This window comes from Chenopodium quinoa, unplaced genomic scaffold (genome assembly GCF_001683475.1).
Source record: "Chenopodium quinoa cultivar QQ74 unplaced genomic scaffold, ASM168347v1, whole genome shotgun sequence".
Classification (NCBI taxonomy): Eukaryota; Viridiplantae; Streptophyta; class Magnoliopsida; order Caryophyllales; family Amaranthaceae; genus Chenopodium; species Chenopodium quinoa.
In genome coordinates, this window is record NW_018744111.1 from 1,444,779 (window position 1) to 1,455,484 (window position 10,706).

The 10,706-nt window shown below is 37.9% G+C and overlaps 1 protein-coding gene across 1 annotated transcript; it reads left to right on the forward strand.

The window, feature by feature from the left end:
- The first annotated feature begins 284 nt into the window (after positions 1-284).
- On the forward strand, positions 285-1,442 carry LOC110692422. The gene is made up of 2 exons (XM_021869418.1): positions 285-625; positions 889-1,442. Exon 2 carries the CDS (start codon positions 892-894, stop codon positions 1,369-1,371), a length of 480 nt encoding a protein of 159 aa, XP_021725110.1. The 5' UTR covers positions 285-625; positions 889-891; the 3' UTR covers positions 1,372-1,442.
- The last annotated feature ends 9,264 nt before the right edge of the window (positions 1,443-10,706 follow it).

Here is a 10,706-nt window from a genome sequence, read left to right on the forward strand (position 1 = left end):
TCGTTGCTTAAGTTTGAGCTATGATTTTGCGATAATTTTGCCATTTTAATAATTTTAAGTAATTATTTTAACGAGGTTAAAATCCTCGATTTTCGATTTTTTAAAATTTTGACAAATTTTGGGTTATGCCGACTTAATTAATCGGATTAATTAAGTACGAATGCGGAATTTAGTGGGAGCTTAATTAATTGCGTAAGCATTTTGCGTTTAGAAATAATGGATTAAACAACTTTGACTAGTTTTAAGGATATTTTGGATTTTAACACCTTACAAAAGGCTGAAAATGTTTTTTAACACCCCCCAAAAAAAAACTTTTATTTTAACACCTCCCAAAAATATAAAAGTTGGAAGTTAACACCAAAATCCATCTTCCGTTAACAGAACTGTTAGTGGGGCCCACCCCAACGGATATATTTTTAAAAGATCTGTATATAAGAACCATTCTTCCACGATTCTTGCACGATATATAAGAACCATTCTTGCACGATTCTCCCCCAATGAACGAAATCGTTGTTCTTATTGAATAGCAGCAGCGCATTGCATTGTTGCACGATACTTGAAACAATTCTTTCACGATTCTTCCACGATTTTTGAGAAGAGGAACAGATTGAAGCTGCTGAAACAGGTGAGTGCGGTCAATTGTTCGGTTGTTTGGTAATTATGGTTTAAATTCTCTTCAATTATTATTTGCAATTGTTTCGTACTCAGATTAATGGTTGGATTATGTTATGTACGCATCTAAATGCCCAATTGCGAAATTAGGGTTCGTCAGAAATTGAATTTGGGGCTTTTCGTATTATGAAATTAAAAATGAATTTTGTTGCTGTCAATGTTAATTCGTCAGTGTACAAATCTGTAAATGTGACTGTCGATCTAAAATTGATGCAGATTATGTCGTTTGTTAGCTCTTCCCCTCCTGAGGCCAGAAAATGTAAGTGTGGTGTGCCAATGGCCAAGCTCACTAGCTGGACAAGGGAGAATCCAGGCAGGAAGTTCATATCATGTAAGTTTTATGACCCAATAACAGAAACAAGGGGTTGCAAAGCTTTCGAATGGGTTGATCAACCTGATGGAACAGATTGGCAAACAGGGGTTATCAACAACCTGTTGTTGGATAAGAAGCTGCTAAAGGGTGAAGTTAATGAATTGAAAAGGGAAGTTGATGAAATCAGTGGCCAAAGGAGGTGCCTACTTAATGAAGTTGATAATTTGAAGATGAGATGCAAGGCCTTGAACGCTGACAGGAAGAGAATGAACAGGGAGTGCAATGAAGGGAAGGTGTCTTCAATCAGCTGTTTTGGTTGGGTGGGCATGGCCATTTGTATAGGTTTGTCAATGGGTGTAATTTTCCTAATGGCTAGGGGTGTGTAATAGTAAGCTGTATTAAGTAGTTATAATTTCTTGTAATGACTTGAAGTGTTATAAATATGTCTTTTAATCAACCTATTTATGCCTTGTCTAAGTTCCTATTTATGCCTTGTCTTTTAATCAACCTATTTAAACATGTGAAACATTAAAACATGGGAAATATGTGAAACACTAAGATAGTTCAAGTACAGGTTGACAAAAGAACCTTACTTCAACATGTTTCAATGGCAATCAAAGCCATGCAACCATTACAATTCAATATCTAATTGTTCAAATTTGTTAAGGGAAGCCACTAAAAAACTAGCAAGTTACATAACCAGTCATGAGTACATAATAAAAGTTTGAAATTGTTCAACAGACATAATGTTTGATATCCAGCATGAGTACATCACTGAGTAAGGTTGTTGAGGGATTGCAGCCTGGCCCTTGTTACAACACCTGTGGCTGTTGTAGGCTGACTTGAGGAAGACCTTGTCTTTCTTTTTGGTTGGCTTGAGGCAGGCTGACTTGAGGAAGGCTGAGCTGAGGATGGCTGACTAGAGGATGGCTGAGCTGAGGAATGCTTAGCTGAGGAAGACTGTGGTTGTGGGCGCTTGCTGAATGGCAGACAACCTTCTTGCTCTTGAGGAAACTTTTTGTTTCCTATGCTGTTTGGTCCAGCCCCAATTGCACTCTATGACATGCATATAAAAATAAAAAGTCAATGGAAAAGACACATACATATATAAAACAAAGGGGGAGTTGGTGTAATGCTTGTGTTACCTTTTTAGCAGCCCTAATCTCTTTCTTCTTCCTCTCCTCCACCATCCAAGGAGTGTTCAGTGGGGGTCTGCCTGCTGACTTTATCAGCTCTGTAGCTGGTGCAGCAGGTACTTTGCAAGTCTTGGCATAATGCTTATATCCCCCACAGTTGCTGCATTGCTTCTTCCTCTTGGTACTTGCCTGACCACCTGAAGAAGAACATTCTCCTGGCTCAAGCTTCCTTTTTTTGCTCTTTGGTCTCCCAGGTTGCACCTTAACAGAAGGGGGTAGTGGTTCCCTCATTCTGACTCTCTCCCAGTGCTTTGGGCCAGGCATTGGTTGGACAGCTGGTTCATAAGCAGACCTGTATGTGTCCATGGTATAGTATGGGTCAACAACAGCCTCTATGTCACCCCTCATATCCAATATGCAGGCATAAGCATGAACACATGGAATGCCAGTGAGTTCCCAATGGTAACATGTGCAGGTCTCCTTGTCCAAATCAACCAACACCTGGTCATCCTTCAGCTGCACCTCAAATGTATTCCCTCTGGATGGCTGCACCACACAGGACCTAGCCACAAAGTCTATCCTCCCCAGAACATGCCTCACATATGGCACTAAGTTGTGTGTAATTGTTTTTGAATCCTCCCACTTTTCATTATTCCTGTTCATAATATACCTCCTCATCCATTCCATTTGGGTGAGGATAGGTTTATCTCTGGCAGGCCTAATGACTGCATTGAAAGTCTCACACATGTTGTTCAACAACATGTTGGACTTGCAGTTTGGTGTGAATGCATGTCTAGACCAATGGTGGGGAGGAATGTTGATTAAATACTCATATGCCTCTTCATCGAGGAATTTGATAGACTCCATGGCAATTTCATGCTCAAACTGACATATAAAAGCATACCAGAAATCACACCAAGCATATACAAGCTAACCAATATAAAAACACACCAACAGTCATATAAAAGCATAGGCTAGCTTCAACAATCAATAAACTTACAATGGTGGTGGCCCTAGCTGCTCTCCAAAACAGCTCCTTAAAGGTTGATCCAGTGAAGTTGAGCTTGAAGTTAGCCCAAATATGCCTCACACAAAACCTTTGCTCAGCTTTGGGAATAACATCAGCCATTGCTTTAATCAAACCCTACCAAATGCAGACAAAAGTATAATCATCAGTCAATCACATACATACACATGAAAACTTAGAAATTGAACCTAAATAGTTAAGAGGGAAACAGAAGCATTACCTTTTGCCTGTCAGACATGATGGTCAGCCCAGCTCCTTGATCATGTGTGAACATTGACATAAGGGATTCCAAGAACCAACCCCAAGTTTCCTGGTTTTCAATCTCCACTGTGGCCCAAGCTAGAGGAAACAAGTTGTTATTCCCATCCTTAGCAACTGCCACCAGAATTTGCCCAGGAAAGGCACCCTTGAGGTGACAACCATCCAACCCTATTAAAGGCCTACAACCCTTTGCAAATCCATCTCTCAATGGCCTTAAACAGATGAACATCCTCATGAACAATGGTGGCTCTGGCCTGTCAATACCATCAACAACAACATTGCACCCTGAACCAGGGTTGTACTTCATCACAGCTTTCCCATAATCCCACACCCTAGCATACTGCTCCCTAGCTGAACCAAATATCAGTAGTTTTGCCCTACACCTAGCTAGCCATGCCTTATAGTAACTCACATCAACTCCTAAATCATTCAAAATCCTAGCCCTAATCTCCTTAATTCTCCAACCAGGGTTACTCCTAAACTCTTCAAAATACCTCTCTGCTATGTATTCAGCAGTAAGCATCTTGTTCTTCTTTACTCTGAAGCAGGAATGGTCTAAATTCAAGGTTTTGATTTGCCAAGTTTGCTGCTTAACAAGTTTTGATGCAAACACCTTGAACTGACACTTTACCCCCCCCACACATGTACAAGCAGGCATTCTACAAGTGTAGCTATTGAACTCACAGCCACATCTATATCTACACTGAACTGTAATCCTTTTACTGTCATTATGCAAGTAGTAGAACTCATACCTGTTTTGAATGGCATGAAGTCTTAAGGCCCTCCTCAAGACTGAAGCATTACTGAATTTCTGATTTAACTTCAACTTGATTGGGTTGTCAAAGTCCACATCAGCATTAAACCAAGGAGCATAGTCCTGTTCCTCATCAGATCCACACAAACTCCTTGAATCATCTGAATCAGCATCACTTTCTGGATTCACCTTCGGTTTTCCAACATCCAAATCATTTCTCAACTCTACTCTCTTATCTTTGCCAACCCTGTCATCTACTGCACTCTCCAAACCTTTCCTAAGGCTCTTGTTCACTTTGGCCAAGATCTCCTTTGACCCTTCAATATACCATTCCTCATCCCCTTCATCAAATTCTTCTTCACCAGGTTCCCAATCTTGTCCCTCATCACTCAAATCTGAACTTGAATAACCAGATCCTTCACATCCATCATCCTTTTCTTCATCAAACCTCAACACTTTAGCATTAGCTGAGGCTTTCCTAGGTGGACTCTCCTCCCTTTGTTCAGTTTCTGTCTTCTTAAACCTAGGGCTCCTCCTAATAGTCGATGTATTTGAACTTTCTACCTTCTTATCCTTTTTTTTTGTCTTTGCAGGATTGGGTTGGGCCTCTTGTATGGGCTGACTAGGAGCTTCTGTTGTTACAAAAACCTCAACATACCCCTCTTCATTTACTGTCTCCAAAAGGCCCTTAACCTCTTCACTGTTAACTAGTTCCCTTTTCCCAGTGTTAAAGGTTTTCCCCTTCTGCCTATACCAACAGCTGTAATGCATAGGCACATCCATATCACCATTAACAAAACCATGAATTGCAGCTGTTCTAATCAAATGCACATCCAACTTAGATACTTGAACCTTCCTCTTCCAGTAACACCAACCACCACACCAACACAGCAGCTGCCTGTTTTTGGTTACTCTTTTAGGGACAAAAGCACCTCCCACTCTAAGGCAGATGTCAACCAAACTATCCTTGTCACCCATTATCTACCCACCAGTGAAAAACATATAAAACATATTAAAAGCCATGTAACTATACATGCACAATACGAATAAACAAATCCATCACAGCCACACAAACAAACACATAAAAAAATTGAAAATAAACATATACAAGCCAATGTAGGTGCTCAGTAACATAAATTAATCAACAAACCACACTTGCTAGTTTAATTAACAATAAACCACCTTAATTAATCTCTACTTTCAATTACGAAATCCAATTAACCTAAGTCGCATAGTCAGTTACAGAAATTGATTTATCAAGGCTTTCCTACTGTGGTCCCAAAATTTACCCTAATTACCCAATTATTGCAAGGTTTACAGCAATGAAGCACCAGTAATTGACGAAATTGCTATCAAAGGAGAGCAATTTTACCTTATTTTCTGTGAATTTCAAGCGGCTTTCGCACTTTTGTAGTTGAAGAAGATGATGAAGAAACCCTCCTGAGCTTATCTTCTCCAACGTTGACACCACCCTACACTCCACTTCTCAGCCAAGATCTCCTTTGGTTCAAAAGCGAAATCAATGAAGGTTCAGAAAGAATTCAATGCAGAAGGTTGCTGCGAATTCAATGAAGAAAGAAGTTTCGTGTTTTGCTGGGTGAAAATTGAAGTTCAAGCCAATTTGTGGGACCCACGTTAAATTTCCGTGACGGAAATCGTTAACTGGTGTTAACTTCCAACTTTTATATTTTTGGGAGGTGTTAAAATAAAAGTTTTTTTTTGGGGGGTGTTAAAAAACATTTTCAGCCTTTTGTAAGGTGTTAAAATCCAAAATATCCCTAGTTTTAATTAGGCGCGTTAATTGGATTAACCACCTAAGTTAGTTACTAGTTTTGCGTGTTTCATTATGTATTTCGTAAATTTGCATGGGCCATTCACAAATAGTGAATGGATGAATGGAAGATTGTTATTCAAAACACGTCGTTGAATATGGCAACTAGTGGGGCCCGACTAGGATAGAAAATACGGACTGCATTCCGTTATGTATTTTTGTAAATCTAAATACGGTTTGCGAACCGTTAAGTATTTTTGTACTATTAGATTAATCTTAGTCGTTCTAGCTAGCTTCTTTTATTTCATTTTGGCCAAGATGTCTCAAGACGGCGTTTCGATGAAGACGAGCCAAGATGAAGACCCATGGAAATTGAAGATTTCAAGGGGTCATGCTAGTTGCCAAATGCATCTATTTTTTGCCTTATATATATATATATATTGTTATTATATGTGATTTCTAGATGCATGTCTAGGATTTCTATTATATTGCGACGATTAGTTAAGTTCACTTAAATCAACCAACATAGAAACCCTAGGTCCCTTAATAATATTGAGCTAAAATTTGTCGTTCCAAGAACAACACTTACCGAACTAATGCGCATATGTGATGGGCTACGCCAAAGTGAGGCATCACTACTTCCCTAGGAATGTAAGGTATACTAGGTATACAAGTTGTCTTGGTTAAGCTCAACGATATCAGTAAGGAGTCCTTAGATGTCGTGGAAAAAGAGATGAAATGTCAAGAATGCATTAGATGCGACATTTTATCAAACCGAGAGTATCTTGGAGCTATTAGAAATTAGATTGCTTACCTTAAGATATTTAATGATTAAGACAAGCCAAAGCATGCTTAACCATTTCTTGATCTTTGGGATCTCGGAATCATTTTATTCTCGCCCATAAGGGACATTTTAAATGCGTGGATAAAATGCTCAATAAGATTGAATATATGCATAATTGTTTTAAATTTGATGCGTTTCTTGATTCGTTTGGTCTTAGGTTTAAACAAGCTTCACTCGTTTGTTTTCGCCTAAGGGTTCTAAATCTGATTTCAAGGCTTCACTCACCTTAATCTCGTGATTTAGGGGTTTTTTGAGGATAGTTTGAATTAGCTTCACTCACTAATTAATCTAACCTCTCTTAAATCAGGTTTCACTCGCCTAATCTAAGGGTTTTTATGTTTAACTTCACTCGTCAAACACAAAGAAAACTTGGAAAGAAACGTTCCAAATTAACAAGCAATAAAGCTTTAATCAACAAAACAAAACTTGTATAATTCGAAGTTTACAACCTTTATTTATAGACTCAAAACTAATCCTAAACCTAATCAAATTAGAAAACTAATCCTAATTAAATTAGAATCCCATTTGACCTAGAAAACCTAAGAAAACCGAAACTTGATCCCCAAGTTCCTAATTCGGATATGACTAAACTAACTAAGTTTAATTCAACTTAGATTAGGTTATTCAATCCTCCTAAAACACCTAGACACGCCTGAAAACCAAAGTCAAGTCCTAATCCACTTAGGAATTTACTTTGCTAAAAACAAGTCCTAATCCAATTAGGAATCTCTTTTGCTAAAGACAAGTCCTAATTCAAATAGGAACTCACTAGACCAAAACAATTCCTAATCAAAATAAAAATCCTAATGCTTAAAACAAGAAAAACCCTTTCAAGTGAAAGGTAAAAACTTGTAAGCCAAAATCTAATCTAAGAAACATTAAAGAAACGGACCAAGAAAGGAAACGTTGAATGCATCCGCATCATACTCCTCCTCTTGAAAACGAACTTGTCCTCAAGTTACATCATAACAAGGAACGAGATCATTTGCGCTAAGAGAAGCACAAACGCCTTCACCAAGTAGCACTTGAAATGTATCATAATTCTCCCTATGCACGATTTTAAAAGGCCCTTCATCAAAGGATTCATGCTTGTCTTTGCGGTTGTTGTATAACCTCTGTGCACTCAAAGAAAGCCACACATAGTCACCTATCTCAAATGGAGACTTACGAACAAGTTGAAGCACTCTATCTTGCTGCTTGTCTTTCTTCTTCCTTTTACTTGAACCACCTTCATCACATGTAGAAAGAGAAATAACCTTGCTGCCATCATGTTGCATAGGTTCGAATTTAGGAGGCAAAGGTTTTAATCCAATCCTTTTCCCTTTATGTAGAACTGAAACCACATTCTTCTTTGCAAGGTAGATCACATCACGATCAAATTGCCAAGGACGGCCTAGCAACAAAGCACATGCATCCATAGGAACAACATCACACCATACTTTGTCTTCAAACTCACCAATTGTAAAAGAAACCAATGCTTGTTTCGAAACATGTACTCCTCCAACATTTGTGAGCCAATTAAGTTTGTAAGGATTAGGATGGTTCCTAGTCTCAAGCTGCAATGTATCCGTCATCTTCTTAGAGCATGCATTAGTACAAGAACCATTATCCACAATAACTGAACAACTACGCCCATTCACTAAGCATCTAGTGTGAAACAAGTTCTCCCTTTGTGCCATATCAGTCAAAGGAGTAGATTGAGCATGGAGAAGCTTTCTCAAAACAAGTGTGTTGTGATCCGGGGCTGCCTCACACAATGGTTGCTCTTCACACTCTTCCTCAAAGTCATATTCATTCTCCTCTCCTTCACGTTGCTCTTTTAGAAGTAAAGCAAGTTTAGCATCCTCCTCTTCTAAGGCTTGGTATCTTGTTAATGTCATGACCCTTCTATTAGGACACTCGGACTTGTAGTGACCTCTACCTTGACACTTGAAACACTTGATTTCATCTTTATCAACTCTTTGATTTTTAGCTTGAGCATCAAACTTAAAGGAATCCGAAACACCTTTATTCTTTTCCCAATTTTCAGATTTTTCAAAACCCTTTGAAGTCTCACCCTTTAGAGCATAATTAGGTCGAAAAGATTTCAACTTTGAAGTTTTAATTTGTCTTTCAACCTTTACAGCAAGCTCACAAGCCTCATCAAAAGTAAAGAACGATTGCAACTCAACTTTATGTCCAATTTCCATATTAAGGCCAACAAGAAATTTAGAGATCTTTTGTTCCTCCTCATCTTTACAATCACAAGCTAATGACAATCTCTCGAATTCTTTAATATAATCTTCGACACTCAAATTATTTTGTTGCAAAGTATTGAATTTGTGAAACAAATCTTGCTTATAGGATCGTGGAACAAAGCGTTTTCTCAATTTTTGTTTCAGCAAATTCCATGAATTAATTCTTTCTTTCTTTTCCCTTTCTCTCTTGATTTGACAATTATCATACCATAAAGATGCAAGCTTTGACAATTTAAGAATAGCATAAGTAAAGCACTTATAATCATCAATACCTTTGTGAGAGAAAATTCGATCTACTCGTCGCTCCCAATCTAGATAAACTTCTGGATCTAAAGTACCATCGAATTCTGGAAGATCACTCAGTTTGATCTCCTCATCCTTCTTGTATCCACCACTACCAATAGAACCTCCCGAAGCCTTAGCCTTCAATTCGGACATCTCCCCTTCAAGACTCTTCATATGATTCATGAAAATAATGTTTTGTTCCATCAAAGCAGCCATTTGTTCAAGCAAGTGAGTTTCCGTTGATTTGCTCACCATATTTGCGCACAATCAATAATCTTCCCTCGAATGTTTGTTGCTGTAGATTTTGCGTCACTTATCCAATGACCACGAAATTTTACAGTCTATAATTTTAGTCCAATAGGAATCCAACCAAAAAAGAATCACCGAAAAATACCAAGTATATAGTTCGCAGTAACCTAAAACTTCCAACTGGTCCAGATCTGCGCCGAGAAGAACAAGAACCAAGAAACTAGCACGAATTGATTCTTGATTGCTCAAGAACAAGGATATAACGACTCAATATTCACACCAACAGCTCTGATACCATTTGATGCGTTTCTTGATTCGTTTGGTCTTAGGTTTAAACAAGCTTCACTCGTTTGTTTTCGCCTAAGGGTTCTAAATCTGATTTCAAGGCTTCACTCACCTTAATCTCGTGATTTAGGGGTTTTTTGAGGATAGTTTGAATTAGCTTCACTCACTAATTAATCTAACCTCTCTTAAATCAGGTTTCACTCGCCTAATCTAAGGGTTTTTATGTTTAACTTCACTCGTCAAACACAAAGAAAACTTGGAAAGAAACGTTCCAAATTAACAAGCAATAAAGCTTTAATCAACAAAACAAAACTTGTATAATTCGAAGTTTACAACCTTTATTTATAGACTCAAAACTAATCCTAAACCTAATCAAATTAGAAAACTAATCCTAATTAAATTAGAATCCCATTTGACCTAGAAAACCTAAGAAAACCGAAACTTGATCCCCAAGTTCCTAATTCGGATATGACTAAACTAACTAAGTTTAATTCAACTTAGATTAGGTTATTCAATCCTCCTAAAACACCTAGACACGCCTAAAAACCAAAGTCAAGTCCTAATCCACTTAGGAATTTACTTTGCTAAAAACAAGTCCTAATCCAATTAGGAATCTCTTTTGCTAAAGACAAGTCCTAATTCAAATAGGAACTCACTAGACCAAAACAATTCCTAATCAAAATAAAAATCCTAATGCTTAAAACAAGAAAAACCCTTTCAAGTGAAAGGTAAAAACTTGTAAGCCAAAATCTAATCTAAGAAACATTAAAGAAACGGACCAAGAAAGGAAACGTTGAATGCATCCGCATCAAAATTTCAACTTATTGATTTATGAATGGTTTTTCACTTCAAATTATTTCAATTGTAGAACA

Excerpts from the sequence above, each read along its gene's own strand:
- LOC110692422 (XM_021869418.1), top strand. The coding sequence starts at position 892 with ATGTCGTTTGTTAGCTCTTCCCCTCCTGAGGCCAGAAAATGTAAGTGT.